The sequence below is a fragment of the Protopterus annectens genome, chromosome 5.part0 (assembly GCF_019279795.1).
Source record: "Protopterus annectens isolate FY-2018-M chromosome 5.part0, PAN1.0, whole genome shotgun sequence".
Classification (NCBI taxonomy): Eukaryota; Metazoa; Chordata; order Ceratodontiformes; family Protopteridae; genus Protopterus; species Protopterus annectens.
In genome coordinates, this window is record NC_056735.1 from 1,642,471,540 (window position 1) to 1,642,492,521 (window position 20,982).

Below are 20,982 nucleotides of genomic sequence, written 5' to 3' on the forward strand. Positions count from 1 at the left end.
GTGGCCTCTCTTGAGGCAGGGCAGGCTGAAGGGGCTTCTCAGGTTACTGTACTCCCTCCCTTCCCAGGGTGGTTAGGCCCTCTCCTTCTGTTTCCAAGGCTTCTCCCAGGGGCAGGCCAGGTTTAGCATCTGTTGGTGTCACTCCTAGTTCAGCAGGGTCTGTGCCTAAGAAGCACATGCTTAAAATGGCAGAAGATTTGATTACTCTGATTAGAGGTTCTTTGCCCCCTCCTGATAAGAGGCCTAGGGTGGAGCCAGAGTTGGGAAGTTTTGAACAGGCTTCAGATGTTTCAGAGTCTTCAGCTGAAGACTTGCAGGAGTACTCTCCTTATTCTGATTCTGATGCAGAAGATTCCACTCCTTCTGCTTCTCCTCCAGAGGATTTTTCTTTTCGAGACACTTCACTCTATGAGGGAGCATTTTAAGTGGGAAGGTCAAGACTTCTCTGATTCTCGGAAAAGGCTTAGGGAATTTTTGCTTTTACCTCAACATAGGCCTTTAGCTATTCCACCTGTTCTGGATGTTGTGCAGGATGTGTTTTCAGAGGCTTCGCTTAATCCTGATTCTCTGCCTCCTGCACCTGTTAAACCAGATAGGTATTACAGGGTGCCTGAGGCTCATAAATATCTTTATAAGAGTCCTAGGGCGGACCCAGAAACTATTAGTCAGGGACCCAAGGGGGTTAAGGCCTCTGTTGTAAAAAATCCGGTTCCTCTAGATAAAGAGGCCAGAGCTTTGGATAGATGGGGAAAGAAGGTCTATACTACTTCTACCTTAGCAATGAGGGCTTTGAATTGCCAGTTTCATATGTTGAAATATCAAAACTATCTTCTTTCTCAATTGAAATCTAAGGTGGATGCTCTGGCAGAAGGCATTGAGTGTAAAGAATTACAAGATTTAGTGCATGTCTCTGAACAGGTTGGTAAGCATTCTTTACAATGTGGTTTTGATGCTGTGCAGGCCTCGTCTAGGGTGGCTGCCACTGGTTCAGTTCTTCGCAGGCACGCCTGGCTGAAGGATCAGAATTTTTCTGAACATGTTAAAACAAGGATTTTGGATGCTCCTTTGCAGTCTGAAGTGTTGTTTGGTCCACCTGTGGAATCAGTCTTGAAGAAAATGGAGGACAAGGCTAAGTCTATGCAGACTGTTAAGGATTTTTTGCAAGTTCAGCCTCCAAAGTTTAGTAGGAATTGGCCTGCTAAGGGGTGGACGTATCCTTCTTATGATTCTCAGTCTAGGGGTAGATCTAGACGTGGTAGGGGCAGAGCACAGAGTTCCTTCAGACCTAGAACTGGGAGTTCACCTGCACAATCTTCGAGTGAGGGTAGGGGCCAGTCCTTTCGTAAACAGGCCCAATGACCTACTTTTTCAGCTGCCAGATCCCTCTTGCCTGGCAGCACCTTTGGGAGGAAGGTTGGCACTTTTCAAGGAAAATTGGATTTTAATTACCCAAGACAAATGGGTACTGGATATCATACACCGAGGTTACAAGTTTTATTTCCATACCTTGCCTCCTTTCAAAGGCATGCCAGACGTTCCTCCTCAGCAAAGACTAGAGGCTCACAACCAAATTTCTCTTCTACTTCAAATGGGAGCTATACAACCGGTCCCTCTGCCAGAAGTGGGCCTAGGATTTTATTCTCGCCTGTTTCTAGTACCAAAGAAAGGGGACACATGGAGACCCATTTTGGACTTATCTATCCTCAACACATATCTGGACATTCCCAAGTTCAAAATGTTGACGTTACAGCAGCTTTTACCTCTGCTGGGCAAAGATCACTGGATGGTGACTCTGGATCTCAAGGAGGCTTATCTTCATGTTCCTATCAGGCCCAGTTGCAGGAAGTATCTGCGTTTTCGGGCTGGGACTTTTCATTATCAGTTCTCTGCATTGCCCTTTGGCTTATCTACTGCGCACAGAGTGTTCACGAAGGTTCTGGCTCCAGTGGTAGCTTTCTTCAGGCTAAGAGGAATACAAATCTATCCTTATTTGGACGATTGCCTGATTCTGGCTCAAGGAAAGGACGAACTTCTTCATCATTTACAGTATGCGATGGCAGTGTTAAGATGCCTAGGGTATTCTGTGAACGAAATAAAGTCCAGTCTAGTACCCTCTCAGGACATGTGCTTTCTGGGTGTGAGACTGAATACAGCATCCCAGATGGCCTTTTTGACCCCGGACAAACAAAAGAATCTTTCTCTTTATTTCCATCAATTGTCTCGTCAGTCCAGGCTGACTGCAAGGACAGTCCTTCAAGCCTTTGGGTTCATGGCATCTTGTATTCTGGTACTTCCCAATGCCAAACTGCATATGAGGAAGCTACAATGGTATCTCAAAAATGTATGGACAACACTGCCAAGATATGGACACTGTCATTCAGATAATACCTTGCATTCAAAAGGAATTTTTGTGGTGGGCTCAGGAATGTCACCTAAACAAGGGACTCTCTGTGACCCGACCAGAGGCGAGTCAGATTCTAACGACAGATGCCTCAGACAAAGCTTGGGGAGCTCATCTAAATGGAAAATGGGTACAAGACACGTGGCCTGCCAGACTTCAACATTTACATATCAACTTGAAGGAGATGTTAGCAGTCCAATTTGCATTGATAGCTTTCAAGGAGTTACTTCTTCCAGGGCAGGTGTTGATTCAAACAGACAACACAACTGTCATGTGGTACATCAACAAGCAAGGGGGGACACATTCATATCCTCTATGCAGACAGGCAATGATTTTGTGGGAGACTGCTCTCAGTTTGCAGCTAAATCTTCAGGCAAGGTTTCTGCCAGGAGCACAGAACTCCTTAGCAGATGTGTTGAGCAGACAAATTATGGATCCCCACGAGTGGAAATTGGATCCTCATGTATTTCAAAAATTGACAGTGTTATGGGGAACTCCAGACATAGATCTGTTCGCTTCTCCACTAAATTACCAGCTGCCAAAGTTTTGCACGAAAAGGTTTCATCCCACAGCTTGGAAAGTGGATGCTCTCTCATTCAATTGGAGCAATCTTCACGTGTATGCCTTTCCACCACTGCCTCTCCTCCCCTCAAAGGTACTCCTGAAGGTCAGACAGGACAAGCCAACCATGATTTTAATAGCTCCGGATTGGCCTCGACAGCACTGGTACCCATTACTGAGAAGTCTGGTACGGGAGCCTCCATGGCCTTTGCCTTCGATTCCACACCTGCTGTCTCAGGAGAACAGTCATTTACTCAATGTCAAACTTCACTCTCTACATCTAACAGCCTGGCATATTCTGTTTTAAACCCTGGAGGGTCTCAGCTTCCACAACAAGTTTTGAATGTTATTTTGGAGGCCAGAAGGCCTAGTACAAGGAAAGTTTACGCAGATAAATGGAGGAGATTTTTAATTTGGAGTACAGCAAAGGACTTTGATGTTTCTAAACCTAACTTAAGTGTTGCTCTTCAATACCTTACTGAGTTATTGGACAAAGGCTTGTCCTTCTCCTCTATAAAGGTTCATGCTGCAGCAATTTCTGCTCATTATGACTGTGACCCACCATTATTTTCTCATCCTTTGTTTAAGCAATTCCTTAGAGGGGCAAAGAATATAAGACCCCCACGTAGAGCTCCTACTCCTGCTTGGGATCTCAATTTTGTGTTGGAGAAACTCACTCTACAACCTTTTGAGCCTGCAGCGACTGCCGAGTTGAAATATTTATCATGGAAGACTGCTTTTTTGTTGGCCATTACATCTGCGAGAAGGGTTTCTGAATTACAGGCCCCTATGGCGGTTGAGCCTTTCTTAATTTTCCACAAGGATAGGGTGTCTTTGCGTACTAACCCTTCCTTTATGCTTAAAGTGGTTTCTAGTGTGGCTTTAAACCAAACTATTCATTTGCCTACCTTTTATGCAAACCCCCAAAATAAAGGGGAGAAGATTTTGCACACTTTGGATATACACAGACAGTTGCGATATTATTTGAACAGAACTAAAGGGTTCAGGCAGTCTCAGCAGTTGTTTGTTTCATTTGCTTTGTGTTCTCAGGGCAAACCTGTTTCAAAACAAACTATTTCTAAGTGGATTGGTTTTTGTATTGCTTTCTGTTATTCCCATCATGGTAAGGAGATTCCATCTGGGATTAGGTCTCATTCCACTAGGGCTACTGCCACTTCTACAGCTTTTTTAAGGGGGGTGGCTACTAAGGATATTTTGGAGGCAGCTACTTGGAGTTCAGTGCATACTTTCTCTAAGCATTACCACCTTCCACTTTACTCTAAATCTAGGGCTGGATTTGCCACTGCAATTTTACAGGGCATTTTGGCAGCTCCTAATGCTTTATAGTTTTGCCATCCTCCCTTACCTCTGCTTTGGGATTCTACCCATATGTAAGGACTGCAGCAATGTGAGATGAAGAACATAGTACAGTTTTGTACCTACCATAAATGTAGATGTTCAAGATCCACATTGCTGCAGTCCAATTTACCTCCTCCTTCCCTCTGTAGTTAGAGGTGGTTGTGTGGTTTGGGTTGTAAATATTGTAAATATGGTTAGTGCAGGGGTGGTTGGTTGTTTTTGCTGTTTTTGGCTTTGCCCTTTCTTTTTAGGGCCTTCTGACATCTGGGGCAAGAAAAGACTGAGGATATGACGTCGGTCATGCGCTTTTGTACCCTGACGTCCTGATGTCAGTTTTAAGCGCCTTGACCGACGTCAGCCTAATACTTTGGTATTCGGGCCGACCGAGGACAGCGGACTACCCATATGTAAGGACTGCAGCAATGTGGATCTTCGAACATCTACATTTATGGTAGGTACAAAACTGTACTTTTCATCATCCTTTTGATTTGCCTTTTCTTAAATGATTATATTTTCTGTACTGTAGTATTACAGTTGCATACTGTGTGTTGTTGTGTTATCTTTGTAACATCATGGTTTTGCCTGTCTGATTTTGTGCCTAGAAAGGATCAGTCATCACAGTTTAAAAAAAAAAAAGAAATAAACTTAAGAGGAGATGGTATCATTTATGTGAGGAAACTGCAACTGAGAAACTGAAATATAATCAGTTTGCGTTTGAAAATTATTTGGAGTAACAGTGCATGTTGAAACAGTAAAATTATTTTTTTTTCATAGAATGCTCCAAATTTGGAGGAAAAAGGCAAAATGATGATCCGAGAAATAGTACACAACTTCTTGATGGAGCTTTGTTGTTCACTGAAACATGGTATAAATTTCTTTGACCCTAGTTTGGGCACAGTTGGAAGGTAAATGCACTGTATTTGTTTTGTATTGAGTTTGATTTTGCAGTCTTATCAATGAGAACTAATGAATATTGTCTATAGCTTAGAATCCTGGACTAATATTATGATGTTGTACACCCTTGTGTTATAAATGTTCTTGAAACGTTTTGATCTTCTTCCATATGGAAGAGTGAGTAGCTTTCAAGTTGAGGAAAAGAAAAGATAAGGAACTGCCTTCTGCTGGCTCTCTGCTCTGTGGTAATGACAGATAAAGCCCTGACTGCAGCCCATTTGAACTTCAATTGACGTGGATGCCAAAGGAACTAGGTGGGGAAGGTTGAAGTGAGTGTTCAGTGCTTTTTTGACTGTCCTGTGTGGGCAATTTGCTCTATTGCAGGTCTGACAGCTAGCAGAAGCTGGGTATGGAGCCAAGGCAGCATAAACTACTGGGGGTGAGAACGCTCGAAGCAGCATGTTTGTGCACAGTAGCTAGGATTAGGTACATATGGAGAAGCAGGCATGTGTTAATGGGCTAGAATTATGGGAAAACTGCAGGCACAGACTACCATGGGAACAATGGTAGTTAGGATAGTCAGAAAATCCTGATGACTGTTTTGGTGACATCCCCTCCTGGTCAACAGGTTTTGGGAGGGCTTATAATCAACAGGCAGTGGGTTGTTGATGATACAGAAAAGAAACTGCTTCTGCCACAATGCCATCTCAAATCAGTATCATCCACTAGGTTACAAAGATGATGAGCACGTAGTGTATGACCAGAAGGAAAAAAGCTCTGAATAAGTAAGCTGTCAATAATTTGTATCACTCTTTTTTTAAACACCTTTATTGAATTATCAGTTGTGACACAGGTAAACTTAACATTTATATAAATGTTATTAAACCATGTTAACAGGTTCACATTTAAAACCATTATACATCAATATATTGGTCTTTAACATATGCTCAAAGCAACACTACAAATTGTTTTCAGTTTCTGCCTTCTCTTAATCCTGATTCGTCATCCAAAACATTTTGTCTGCTTGTTTTACCACAGTTTCCATTTTAGATATGTAATTTACTCCTACATTTCTAAAGATCTTACTTCCTGTTCTTATAGGTTCATAGGTTCATACTAGGCTATCTGCCCTAGGGCATTTATAAGCCTAGCCAGAGTGTGTTTGGCTTTCGCCACCCATTTTAAATTAATTTTGCTCTGCCCTTTTTCGAGGTTAGTATACTGTGCCTCTGTCTAACAGTGACACAGAAGTGATACCCGGGGTAAACCTACGATCTCCCATCCACTCATCAAGATTCCTCTTGAAGAGAGTCAGTGAGGGACTCTGCCTAACCTGGACTGGGGTTTTATTCCAGAGTGAAGGGAGCCTCTGGATTATGAATCTGTCCCTCCAGCATGTCCTATTTATTTCAGTGCTGAGGTTCAAGTCCCTCGAGCGCGTGGCTCGATGGGATTTGGATTTTCTGAGGTGCAGCATGTCCATTAATTCCGGGTTGGACATGGCTTTATACGTCAGGCACAGATCGCCTCTGAGCAGGCGGTATGCCACTGAGTAGAGCTGAAGTTTCGTTAACCGGGCAGCATATGGCATCTGTTTGAGCTCTTTGATCCTCTTGGTGAGGTACTTTTGGGGTCTTTCCAGTTGCTGCAGGTGTCTGGTAAGGTACATCCCAAAAGGGGCATTGTACTCAATTATGGGCCTGATGAGGGATGAGTAAAGAGGCACGATGACCTCCCCTGATCTAGATTTGAATCCCTTCATGATTAGGTGGGATATATAAAATGTTTTTCTAACCACTTTGGCCATGTGGTTGTCAAATGAGAGATTGCTATCAACTTGGGTCCCCAGGTCCCTAATTACTTCTTCTGTACTTAATGGATTACCACCTATGTGGTAATTTGTGGGCACTTTGTTTTTGCCAAAGGGGATGACTATACACTTTTTGGCATTTAGCTTGAGGCCATAGCTCTGGCACCAGTTGTCTGTTTCTATGAGGCCCTTTTGGAGGATGCTTGTGTCGGCTGGAGAGTCGATTATGGCGCCCAGTTTGCAGTCATCTGCGAACTTGGTCAGCCACAGTCCTTCTGTGTTGGCCTGTACCTCCGAGAAATATATACCGAACAAGAGAGGTCCCAGGACTGTGCCTTGTGGGACGCCACTTGTAATTGGTTTGGAGTCTGACATGGCTCCAGCAATTCTAACCATGTGGGTTCTGTCCTTGAGCCAGTTTGCAACCAATCTAGTGACATAGGGGTTTATATTTAAGCTGGTGAGCTTGTCTATAATGCCCGAGTGGGGTATTGTATCGAAGGCTTTTGCGAGGTCCAGGTAGGCTGTGTGGACCACCTTCCCCTCGTCAATGGCCTTGGTGACTGTTTCAAAGAAGTCGATCAGGTTTAAGAGGCAGGATCTGCCCTAAACAAAGCCGAACTGGGTAGGATCCAGTGTCTGTAGGTCCCCAATATCTTTATTTATGAAGTCCATGATGATCCTTTCCATAGCTTTGCAGACCAAGCTAGTCAGGCTTATGGGGTGATAGTTTCCAGGATCCGTTGAGGCACCACCTTTGTGGAGCGGGACCACTGTTGCTGTACGCCACTCTTTGGGTACATATCCTGTAGTAAGGCTGAGATTGAACAGTAGTTTTATGTTTGGGTTTAGCTCTTCTTGGAGTTCATGTAGGACGCAGCCTGGGACACCATCTGGTCCCATTGATGCTGTGTTTTTTGTTTTGCAGAGGGCGGCTGTTACCTGAGCATCTGAGATGTCAGGGGGGCAGCACTCTGCTGGGATAGATATTTGCCCTTTTGGTGGGGGGGGGAGTTTGCGCTGAACCTGTCAGCTAGCATGTTGGCAATGTCTGTGGGTTTGGTGTATGTTTTGTCATTTTGGACTAATTCTGAGCATATCTGGGAATTCCCACCCAGGTTACTAATATAACTAAAGAAAGCCTTGTGATTATCCTTAGTGTCCTGTGCAATTTTTCTCTCGAAGCTGGCCTTAGACGATTTTGAGTGCCCGTAGTTTTTTGCCAATACTGATCAGAGATGCCTTCCCTTTTTGGGATTTTGCTCTATCATGTAGTAGCTTCCTCCTTCTATTGTATAGTTTGTTTATGGCTGGGGTCCACCAGACAGGACGTCTGCCCTTGGAGGATTGGGTCTTGGTTTTATTTGGGATTGCATGATCCATGCATTCCTGAAGCATAGAATGCGTTTATAAAGGATTCTGTGGTCTGGGCCGTATTTTCCACAGGCCCGGGGGCTTTGAAGGCTTCCACCTCGGTTTTGAGGAGTGTGAAGTTTGCTTTAGAGAAATTTTTCACTGTGGTTTTCTGGGCAGGGGGTGGGGTCGGGATGTGAATATCCAGTGAGATTAGTTTATGGTCTGATCTTACCAGTGAGGGATACACTTCTGGTCTGGAGCATAAAGTCCCCATGTTGGTGATGATCAGGTCCAGAATGTTTTCCCCTCTTGTGGGAGTGGTAACAAGTTGTTCCATAGCATTTGAGTTTATAAATTCTAGGAACCTTTGGGCTAGGGTGTTGGAGCTAGAGTAATGCTTCCAGTCTATGTTTGGGTAGTTGAAGTCGCCCAGTATAATGGTGTTTGGAGAGACCTTCATATTTTCCAGTGTTCTCAGGAAGGCCGAGTGGGGTTCCTGGGCTTGGGAGGGTGGTCTGTAGCAGGCTATAAACTGGAAGGCAGTTTTACCCACTGATAGTTGCACATGGATAGTCTCTGATGCTTCGTGCTGTGCCACCAACCTGGAGGTGTGGGTATCTTTGACGAATATTGATACTCACCATCCTGTTGTGGTTCGGTCCAAGTTTTTGGGCCGAAAAGCATGGTATGAGGTATAACCTGGTAGTGCTGGGGTTCTCTCGGGAGCCTTGAACCAGGTTTCTGTTACTGCACAGATGTCGATGTTCTCCATGCTAAGGAGAGTTTCGAGTGCGTGCATCTTGAGGTTTAGACTTCTGGCGTTGAGTAGCATTACTCTTAGTTTCTTATCCCTTGTGATACCTATGGAGGTGGGTTTGTCTTTTGAGCCTTGCCTAAAAAAGGCACTATGGGGGTAGCAAGAGCCTTTGCCAATATCCGAAAGCCCAGGGGTGACAGGTGCAAGCCGTCCCTAGCGAAGCATCGTGGCTTGTCGAGCATGTCATCCCAGGCTGACAGGCATTGGATCCCCTTTGAATGACACCAGTACTTAAGCCAATTGTTGAAATTGATCATCTTGTCTTCATATTGTGGCATCATTCTTGGTGAGGGTAAGATGCTACTCAAGGTCAGGGTCATACCGGCCTGGGCTACATGCTCAGAGAGCTCCTCTATGTCTCTCTTCATGTAGTCCAGGGAGGTACGTCTCAGGTCATTCACACCAGCATGGACAATGACTGAGTCATATTTGTACTTGCCTTGGAGTGACCTGAGTGCTTGTGTTATGTGGCGGATCCTAGCGCCCGACAGGCAGCTCACCGTGACCTTCTCCTTGTTCAGCCTGGTGAGCAGGACGTCAATGTGCCTGACGATAGAGTCACCTATTACAAGTGTATCAGGTGTGTTGTTTAGCCTTAAGGGCTGTGACTGTCGGCACACTGGCTTTGTGAGCTATGTGTTGCACGTGTTTTGTTTTGGGGTAGCGGTTGCTTGGGTGCCTGCTTTGAAGGTCTCTGCTGCTTAGGCATATTTTTATTTAGAGCCTCCGAGTATGTTTTTGTGTGTTTGTGTTTGGTTTGCTGTCGTGGTAGGTCTATGTGAGACTGGAATTGTAGTGAGTGTGGTTTCCTTCTCCTCCTGACTGGTTACGCCAGTACTGAGTTGAGAGAGCTTAGCCTCCAGTTTGACTATATAGTTGCATCTCTCACATGTGTTGGAATTTGTTGGGAGGAGGAGAGGGTTGTCTGTGTACATGAGGCAGTTGTAACATTGCCTCAAGATTCCCAGATTCACCAGCTGGACCGAGAGGAGATTGACAACTGACCTTTGGACATGCTAGAATAGTATTGGGAATTCCTTTATAATTGAAAAAAAGGGCCAATGGGGAACAAGATACTCAAGGGGAGTTTGTGAGGGTGTAGTGCTTTTAATTTTTTTAGTGCTGACTTATATAATTGCTTTAGTGAGCAAGTGCCAGGTAACTTAAATGCAATGTGTTACAGGTAACTTAAATGCAAAAACGACAAACAGTAACTTTCTTTCAAGTGAAACAAGGAAATAAGTACAGTAAGCAATGCAGATATCACTAGGGGTCCACAGAAGTGCTGAAAAGCTGCGTTTTAGGTGGAATTACCTTTTCAGGGAAATAACAAGCAAACAAACAACAAGCATACAAACAAAGCTAGATTCAGCAGGCCTGGAATCTAGTCTGTGCTACAGCAAACAAGGTGTACCAATTACAGTAAGAAGCAGTTCAGATATGCAGGCACTATAAGCCTTTAACCAGCAATTCCCAGCTCAGAAGGGCAGAGTCCAGCCTCTCCTCCCACAAGAGTGCAGACTACGAACCCTCTTAATGTAAAATAACTGGCCTGAAGCCCAAATGCTTAAACCAGAACTAATACACTTTTAGAATAACAGACACTGAGCCCTCAATCAGCAGTTCCCAACTTAGAAGGATGTAAGCTACCTGTCCTGCCACCACAGTGCAGGCCACAAACCTTCCTAATGTAAAACAACTGGTCTGAAGCCCCAGTGCTTAATCCAAAAGACTTAGAATGATAGCTACACTTTAATCAAGTTACTACCAAGCAGTAATAAATACAATTGAACACTTTAAAGAATGCCTGGATTAGTGCTCAAGTTATACAAACAAAGCTAGATTCAGCAGGCCTGGATCTAGTCTATGCTACAGCAAACAAGGTGTACCAATTTCAGTAAGAAGCAGTTCAAATATGCAGGCACTATAAGCCTTTAACCAGAAATTCCCAGCTCAGAAGGGCAGAGTCCAGCCTCTCCTCCCACGAACCCTCTTAATGTAAAATAACTGGCCTGAAGCCCAAGTGCTTAAACCAGAATTAATACACTTTTAGAATAACAGACACTGGGCCCTCAATCAGCAGTTCCCAACTTAGAAGGATGTAAGCTACCTGTTCTGCCACTACAGTGCAGACCACAAACCTTCCTAATGTAAAACAACTGGTCTGAAGTCCAAGTGCTTAAACTAAAAGGCTTAGAATGAGTTACACGAAGCAGTAATAAATACAACTGAGTACTTTTAAGATGACGCAAAAGCAAAATAAAGTAGGAAGAAACACAAATACAGTAAAAGCAGATAAAATTACTGTTTTTTTTTTTTTTTAGTGGAAAGAGAGAAAGGAAAGAGAGAAAGGAGTAGCAGAAACTAAGCTGATTGTCCTTCTCAAATGTTCTCCCTGTACTGGGTAGAATGAGGTAATGACACTAGACTGGGAGGAGGGTCCCAGATCAAATTTACCCTAGGGGCGGGCTCTTTTATCTCTTTTACAGATATTATTTCAAGTATAGTTGGTTTACACTTTAATTTCCATTTTCTAGTAATTGTGTTTTTAACAGACACCAGAATTAAACTTAACAAGGCCTTGCAAAGTCTGGGCAATTCAGAGCCTGTGTCCCAGCTCAAAAACAAAACAAAAAAAAATCCTTGGTTACATTTATTTGCTTGCCCAGTATTCCTGACAAGAGTACTCTGTAGGGAATTTTTTAAAATCTGCCAACTCATTACCCTCCCAAACATATGTTCCTAGACAGTTACCTCTTTCTTCTTCTTCTTGACATCTCCAACATTTGCTGTCTGCCTGAGGTGAAATTCTTTGAAGTCTGCTTGGGGTGTAAAAATACCTATGCAAACATTCCCAAGCAAAGATCCTAAACCTTCTTCACTTCTTTGCATGCTTGGGTGCCATTCATGTCTTCCCGTTGTTTTCTTGTAAATTGCTTTTCCAGTCTCTCTTCCCAGTCTTTTCTAACCTTCTGTGATTTATTCTTGTAGTCCTCATGCAATATTTTATATGTCATACTAATTATCCCTTTTTAACAGCTGCTTCTCTTCTAGATTCAGCTAAAAACTCTACCAGAGCAGGTCTTTAACTTAAAATCCCCCTATCCCTTTCAGATTGCCTGTATTCTCTGATCAAACCCTGGTAGGGAAGGCAGTCCCTAGTCTGCAATCCAAATGTTTTGGCCTCACCCCACTGTATACCTTTCCTGCTTGAGTTATTTGCTCCCAGTATTATGGTTCCTTTGCCAGGTTTGTCCATTAAATTCCAACCCCCTCTTGCCTGTTTTCTGTACCCCTACTTGCAGTCATCCTTACTGGCAAAATCTCCTTTCTCTATTCTTGTATTGGCTTAGTTCTCGGAATACTTTCTGCTACCTTATGAATATTCTATTCTGTATGGTTGTTGTTGTTCTACTTACAGATCTGTATCCAAAATCCCACCTTCTCTCTATTTCTTGAACTTCCTTCATCATTATCCCTTTCCACTTTAAATTATAACATTCTGCTTGTGTTATATCTGTATGAGCTTAACCTGTGTAGCTCTAAAGTAAAGTATCCTTTCAAATCAGGTAAACCTAAAAAATCTTTTTCTATTGAAGAACTGACTTATCTCATTCACCTGTCACCCTCTTTCCATCCCAGATAAATTCCTTCAATTATTTATTAATTATTGTCCACAACTTCTCTTCAGGTTGATAAAAGTATGGCTGACCCATATACAACACTGAAGGGACTAAAAACATCTTCACTGCTTGTATCTCTGTCTATGCCATTTAAAAAAGAGTTTTTAGTTTCTCAATTTTTATATTATCTTTTGTTTAGTCTCTCCCTACATATCCTTAGCTGCAATAACAGAATCTTTTTTAATCCATCATCTTATTGTGTCTCCGTAAATATGGATATTGCTGGCCAATTTGTGTATAGGTACATGATTTACTGTTCTAGCTTTGGTGTATCTTCTGTAATTTTCAAGCTTGAAAATACTTGAAACATTCTCAGAATGTTCCATAACAGCAAGATATCTTCTTATGGATTTATCGGGTACAAAGTAATATCAGCAAATAAAGCCAACTTTTCTTGATTACTATTCCAATTATATCCTTGTATTTCTGAGTGCCCTATTTTCTTTGCCAGTGGCACTAAAGATAAAGCAAAAAACAAATGGGAAAGAGGACATCCCTGTTTGTTTCCTCTGTTCGAACACAGCTTATCTGAGAGGAACCCTTCCACTTTAATTCTTGCCTCTGATCTTTCATGTATCCTTAAAATTAATCTTATTATTTATCATGGAATGCAAATGCTTCCAATGCCCTACTCCTAAAATCCCAGCTTACTCTGTCGAACATTTTTTCTGCATCAAGACTCACCAATAATAGCAGTGTTTTCTTACATTCTGCTCCCCTCTGGATCATCATTGTTCTGTTAATGTTGTCAAATGATTGTCTCCCCTTCACAAAACCACACTAACCAATATCCATCAATTTTGGCAGCACCTTTACCATCCTTTTAGCTAGTGTAGACATTGTAATTGTGATTTAAAATTGAAATGGGTCTATATGAAGCTGGATCTAAAGGGTCTTTGCCATCTTTAGGAAACACAGCCACCACAGCTTTCTTCCAAGATGTTGCTGCTTCCCCTCCTTTTAAAGTACTTTTAAACAAAATCTTCCAGATTTTTATCACTTTCTTTCCTCTAATTTCCAATTTACCACAGGCATACCATCTGCTCCTAGAGACTTTCATGAAGATCGATTATACATCACTGTTTTTATCTCATGACATCCTGTCTTAACTGTTAGTTGTTGAACCTCATCTATCTCTAACCTTGGCATAATTAAGTCTTCCATAAATATTTCCATTTGTACTCTTTCTTAATGTCCACATTTCTGTGCTTTATACACATTTTCTTAAAATTTCCAGAATAACTCTAAAACCTCTACAAAATCTCAGGTTATTTTTCTTGTAGGTTCCTTAAGATTGGAGACAACCCTTTAAATATTTGGTTGCCTGAGTCGTTGTGCTAAATGGTTTTGTGCTGTGGAGTTATCAAAAAGTAGTTGCTTAACTGCAGTTTTTCTAAACTTATGCTTCTTATCCAGATGCTCCCTTATTTTCTCGTTAGCACTCTGCATTTGCTCCTCCTCTTGTTCTCTGAGATTCCCTTTATTCTGCAATACTTTAACCTTTGTCAGCCCCTCTAAGTAATTTCTATTACTTCTTAACCATGTAGTATTTCTCTTTTATTTCAACCCTATTTTTAAACTCTATTTTCATTTTAACCCAGTCACTAGCGACTGTCTTCCCTAATAACTCTCAAATAATTTCCACTACCCATTGCCTAAATTCCTCTCTTTTTTAAGAGGTCGGTGGGAAAGTGCCAGTGTCTTATTTTTACTTCATTACCCTACGTGTTTATCTTAGTTTTTAATTGGTGCATGATCAGAAATAGTTATTTTGAGTGCTGAAGCTTTCAATAAAATGTACATGTTCCTGTGACATATGATTTCTACATAGTCAGGCCCAGTTATTGTATCTTGGAGAATAATATGTAAATTATTTCTGAGTTCCTACTACTGCAATCACATTTTCCATAACAAATCTTTTCATAAATTTCTTCAGAATCTACCCTCTTTTGTTGTATTGTCCCTTCTTGGTCTCCCTGATACATCCTCACTATTGCAAATAAATTCTAGTCCCCACCTATAAATATTTCCTGCTGAAAGCTGATTATTTCTCCCAAAATGTTATTAAGGTCCATAATAGCAGTTTTCGCTGGAATATAAATACATGCTATTCTAATCCTCTTCACTTGCCAGCAGCCCCTTACTACCATAAATCTACCATGTTTGTCTTGTTGTCCTCATCTATCACTGTTGGAGACCTTCTAGCAATTAGTATATACTCCCCCTTTCCTCTGCCCTTGATATTCTGCTGAATATCCTTTCTGAAATCCTCTTTGTCAAATACCCTTAGCCATTTCTTTCCAAATGCGTCTCCTGCAGGATTGGTATTTGCACTGTGCATTTCTTACTATAATTTAATACTGTTTCTTTTTTAGCTATACCTGTAAGGCCATTCACATTCCAGGATAAATTCTAGTCCCCACATTGGACAACGTAGACATCATAATAAAAAGCTATTATTCTCACCTATTATGCATGACATTTTTTTGAATATGTATTTCCAGATTTTATGTTACATGCATATACTAATGTTTGGGAGTTTGAAATTGTTTCTTCTCACATCCATTTGAACCCATGTCATATATTTCAAGACTTGCTTGTTTTAATGAAAGCCATTAAACAAACAAAAAAATGTATAAAACACCTGCATCCCCTGTTAACGTGAACAATTGCACAAAACTATGTACATTTTCAGAATGTGGAGTTTAACCCTCCAGAAGGGAACAATTGCACAAATTGACGGCTGCACCTACAGTCATTATCTAACTGAAAAGTAAGGTTACTCATGTTGAGGAGCATGCTACAGCCTGTGCTGCCACTTACACTGACTGTTGTCTGTTTTTCTCCTGCCTCTCTTCCATAGGTTCATAGGTAGGTACTAGGCCATCGGCCCAGGGGCCTAAGTAAGCCTAACCAACAAGGTTTCCTGGCTTACACCACCCAAGAAAGTTAATTTCCTGTGCCCCTGTCGAGCAGAGCCACAGAAGTGATCCCCGGGGTGTATTTCCTATTTCCCATCCACTCATCAAGATTTTTCTTGAAGAGTGCTAATGAGGAACTTTGCTTGACATAGCTTGTTCCAGAGTATAGGAAGTCTCTGGGCAGGAATCTATCCCTCCAGCATGTCCTGTTTATTGTGGTGACATGGGTTAGGTCCCTAGAGCTGTAGCTTGGAGGGACTGGGATTTCTGTAGGTGTAGCATGTCCAACAACTCTGGGTTTAACATAGTTTTATGTGTTAGGCAGAGATCTCCTCGGAGTAGGTGATATGCTACAGAGTAAAGCTGGAGGTTTTTGAGACGTACATTCCAAAAGGGGACTTGTACTTTATAATGGGTCTAATGAGTGCCGAGTAGAGGGGAACAATGACCTCTTTTTTCCTGGATGAGAACCCTTTTGTGATGAAACCCTTTTGTGATGAGGTGTGCGACATATGAGGATTTCCTAACTACTGTGGCAATGTGATTATCAAAGGAGAGACTACTGTCCACCTGGGTCCCAAGGTCTCTTATCACACATTCGGCTTTAAGTAGACTGCCGTTTATGTAGTAGTTCATGGGTACAGAGTTTTTACCAAAGGGGATGACAATGCACTTTTTGGCATTGAGCTTGAGGCCATGCCTCTGACACCAGGTCTCAGTGAGGCCCTTCTGTGGGGTGTCCACATCATTTGGGGACTCGACTATGACTCCTAGTTTGCAGTCTTCTGCAAACTTCATTAGTCAGAGGCCTTCTATGTTAGCCTGTACTTCAGAGAAGTAGATACCAAACAGGAGAGGTCCCAGGACTGAACCCTGTGATACTCCACTTGTCACTGGTTTGAAGTCAGATTTGGAGTCTGCAACTTTTACAATGTGGGTTCTGTCAGTGAGCCAGTTGGCAACCCATCTTGTGACGTAGGGATTTATACCTAGTTTAATGAGTTTAGCTATAATTCCAGAATGGGGGATGGTGTTGAAAGCCTTGGCGAGGTCAAGGTAAGCTGTGTGAGCCACCTTACCCTCATCTACGGCTTTGGTGACTGTCTCAAAGAAGTCGATCAGGTTCAGAAGACATGACCTGCCTTTCAGAAACCCGAACTGGGTGGGGTCCAGAGTTTGGAGGTTACCAATGTCTTTGTTTATGAGTTCCATGATGATACATTCCATTGGCCTTGCAGACCAGGCTTGGCAAGCTAATAAGGCAATAGTTCCCAGGATCAGTGGTGGCCCTCTCTTTGTGGATTAGGATAACTGTTGCTGTGCGCCATTCAGTGGGCACAAAGCCTGACGTGCTACTATGATTTAATGTGGTGCTTAGGTGGGGAGCCAGTTCGGTCTGAAGTTCATGTAAAACGCAGCCTGGGATGTTGTCCGGTCCCATGGACGCTGTGTTTTTGGATTTAGAAAGTGCAGCTTTTACCTGCTTAGATGTGACTACAAGGACTCTGCATTATTCCTGTATAGATATGGGCCTTTTAGGGGGTGAGAGGAGCGTAAAGTTAGCACTGAACCTATCTGCCAGGATGTTGGCAATATCAGTTGGTTCTGTAATTTTCATGCCGTTGTGCTGTAACACAGAGCAAATCTGGGTGTTGCCATTGATATTCATGACATAGCTACAGAATGCTTTGTAGGTGCCCTTAGAATCAGTGGCAATTTTGTTTTCATAGCTACCTTTGGAGGATCTTATAAGGGATCTCAACTTCTTACTGAGGCTGACCAGGGAGCTCCTCCACTCATGGGATTTTACTCTCTTTTGCAGCAGTATCTTCCTTCTGTTGTAGAGTTTGTTTATGGCAGGGGACCACCAGATTGGCTTCCTTTTTTGGAGGATAGTGTCTTGGTTCTGTTTGGGATAGCACAATCCATGCCCTCGTGTAAGTGCTTATAGAGTGTATTTGTGTAGGATTCAGCAGTCGTAACTGTATTGTCCATCTGTATGGGTATCATGAAGTTCACCACTTCTGTCTTAAGCATGATGTTGGCTGTGGAAAAATTTACTGTGGTTTCCTTAATGGTGAGTGGGGGCAGTATGTAGATATCTAGGGTGATTAGCTTATGGTCGGATCTGACTAACGAGGAGTTGACTTCAGGTGATAATGTTCACTCATGTTGGTAATGACTAGGTCTAGGATATTGTTGCCCCTGGTGGGGGTGTGGATAAATTGATTCAGGGCATTGGAATTTATGAATTCCAGAAAGCGTCGAGCGAAGGAGTTGGTACGTGAGTAGTTTTCCCAGTTAATGGTGGGGTAGTTGAAATCACCCATTATTAGGGTGTTTGGTTGAACAGTAATATTTTCCAGTATATCAAGAAAAGAGGAGTGGGAATCCTGGGGCATGGTGGGGGGGATCTGTAGCAAGCTACAATTTGGATTGCAGCTTTGCCCAGAGTTAGTTACACTTGGATGACCTCGGATGCATTATGCTGCACAACTAGCCTGGAAGTGTGGATATCCTTAATGAATATGGACACACCTCTGCCTTTGGTGTTCTGGTCCCGGTTAGATGTCCGAAAAGTGTGGTATGAGTTGTAGCCTGGTAATGCAGGGGTGCTTTCTAGAGCCTTGAACCAGGTCTCAGTCACTGCACAGATATCGATGTTCTCCATTTTAAAGAGTGCGTTGAGTGAGTGCATTTTGAGATTTAGACTTCTAGCATTGAGTAGCATTACCCTCAGTTTTTGCTTGCCTGTTTCTATTACAGTGGTGAATTTGTCATTTGAACCTTGCCTAAAATAGGCACTATAGAGGCGGCAAGACCCTTAGCCAGTATCCGGAATCCCAGGGGCGACTGGTGCAGGCCATCTCTGGCAAAGCATCATGGTCTGTCGACCATGTCGTCCCAGGCAGACAGATACTGGATCCCCTTAGAATGACACCAGAAGCTTAGCCAATTGTTGAAGTCAATCATTTTGCCCTTGTACTGTGGTATCATTCTGGGCGTTGGCAGGATGCTACTCGGGGCCTGCCTGGGCTACAAGATCGGAGAGCTCTTCCATGTCTCTTTTCATGTAGTCCAGGGAGGTATTTCTCCGGTCATTCACACCAACATGGACCGTGACAGAGTCATATTTGTACTTGTTGTGGAGTGACCTGAGTGAGTGGGTTATGTGGTGGATCCTGGCACCTGACAGGCAGCTGACAGTAACCTTCACCTTGTTTAGCCTGGTGAGTGGGACATCAGTGTGCCTGACTATAGAGTCACCTATCACTAGTGTGTTGGGTACGTTGTTTTACCTTATGGGCTGTGGTTTATTGGCACACTGAGTCTGTGGACTATGTGTCATTTGGGTTGTGTTGGGGGGGTGGAGGTTGCTTGCGTTTCTGCTTTGGAGGTCTCTTGTTGCTTGAACAGAGTATTATTGAGAGCCTCTGCAAATGTTTTTGTGTTTCTATGTGTGGCTTTTGGTGGTCAAAATAAACTTTGTCATACAGATCAACACAGATGAAAAAGTGCGTGTCACTGCACGAAATTTCGATACTTGGGCTCGTACCATAAGAATTATAGTTTACAGAAGGAAGATTAATAATAATTTAAAAATTACGAAATAGAAATCAAAAAATACTGAAATAGAAATCAAAATTAAGATACTAAAAATAAACACAGTAAAGTATAAAGTGTAAAGTGAGCTAGCTATGTAGATAACAATGACATATTGCACATAAATAATGTTTGTTTACCCATTTATTTATTTATTTTATTTATTTATTTTACATTTGTTGACCGGGCTAGTCCAGCTGGATAATTTCCATTTTCAGTGGAGGCCCGGGGAGAAAAGCTCCACAATTAAAACAAGGTTAAACATTTAAGCAACAATGCATACATTTTAGTCTAGTAGAAAATACAGCTAAAAAAAAGATAAAAACAAATAGTCTAAGCTATATATTCATTTTTTTTTTTTTTTTTTTTTTTAGAACAGTACAGTAATTTAGTCATTTGAAATAGCAGGGAAAGATAGTGATTTTTACGTAGGGAGTTATGGCTGAAGAGGTTTAGCATTTACAACCATTTAGCAGGTTAGGCTTTGGGTTTGTTGTTCAGCAGTCTGATAGCACGTGGTAAGAAGCTGTTATGGAATCTGGATGTCCTGCATCTAATGCTTCTGTAGCGCTTCCTTGTTGACAGGAGTTTGAACAGTCCATAGGCCGGATGATGTGTATCCCTTAGTAGTTTTCGTACTCTGCCATAGCATCTGTTTGAATATATGCCCTGTAGGGGCTGAAGGTTAGAGTCAATGATTTTTGTGGCTTGTTTAATGATCTTATCCAGCGGCTTCTGATCGGCTTGAGAGCAATTTCCATACCAGACAATGATGTTGTTTGTCAGTACGCTCTCAATTGTGGCTCTGTAGAAGGTAAGTAGGACCTGTGGGGGGAGGTTAGCTCTACGAAGTCTCCTAAGGAAGTGGAGACGTTGTTGGGCTCTCTTTATAATGTAAGAAGTGTTTGTGGCCCAACTGAGGTCTTGCGACATATGTATCCCTAAGGAATTTGGTGCTATTAACTCTCCCCACTGTGGCACCATTGATGACAATAGGGGTGTGTGGCTTATTTACCTTCCTAAAATCGATGATGATTTCCTTGGTTTTCCCAACGTTTAGTGCTAAGTTGTTGTCAGTGCACCAATGAATGAGTTGGGTCACCTCCTCCCTGTAGGCTTCCTCATCTTCCTTCATGATAAGGCCGATTACTGTGGTGTCATCTACAAATTTGATGATTCTGTTTGAATGATGCTTAGCTGTGCAGTTGTGTGTTAGAATTTTGAAAAGAAGTGGACTGAGTACACAACCTTGTGGGACCCTGGTGTTTAGGGTGATGCTGTTTGAGTGATGTTTTCCAGCTCAAACTATTTGTGGCCTTTCAGTCAGGAAGTCGAGGATCCAGTTCTATATTTTGTTTTCTATGCCTAGATTACTCAGCTTTAGACAGCAGTTGTTGTGGAATTACTATGTTGAAGGCAGAGCTGAAGTGTATAAAAACCATGCGTACATAACAGTCCTTATTTTCCAGGTGGTCCAAGGTGTGTTGAAGTGTTAAGGCTATGGCATCCGCAGTAGAACGATTTGGCTTGTATGCAAATTGAAAAGGATCAAATGTAGTAGGTAGGTAGGCAGGATG

General features: G+C 42.4%; 1 protein-coding gene across 1 annotated transcript in view; it reads left to right on the plus strand.

The window, feature by feature from the left end:
* URB1 (URB1 ribosome biogenesis homolog) overlaps positions 1-20,982 on the plus strand; it is a 1,941,236-nt gene that overhangs the window by 355,819 nt on the left and 1,564,435 nt on the right. Inside the window, exon 8 of the mRNA XM_044071429.1 lies at positions 5,096-5,226. Within this exon, the coding sequence (XP_043927364.1) occupies positions 5,096-5,226 (131 nt within the window). The remainder of the gene's footprint in view (positions 1-5,095; positions 5,227-20,982) is intronic.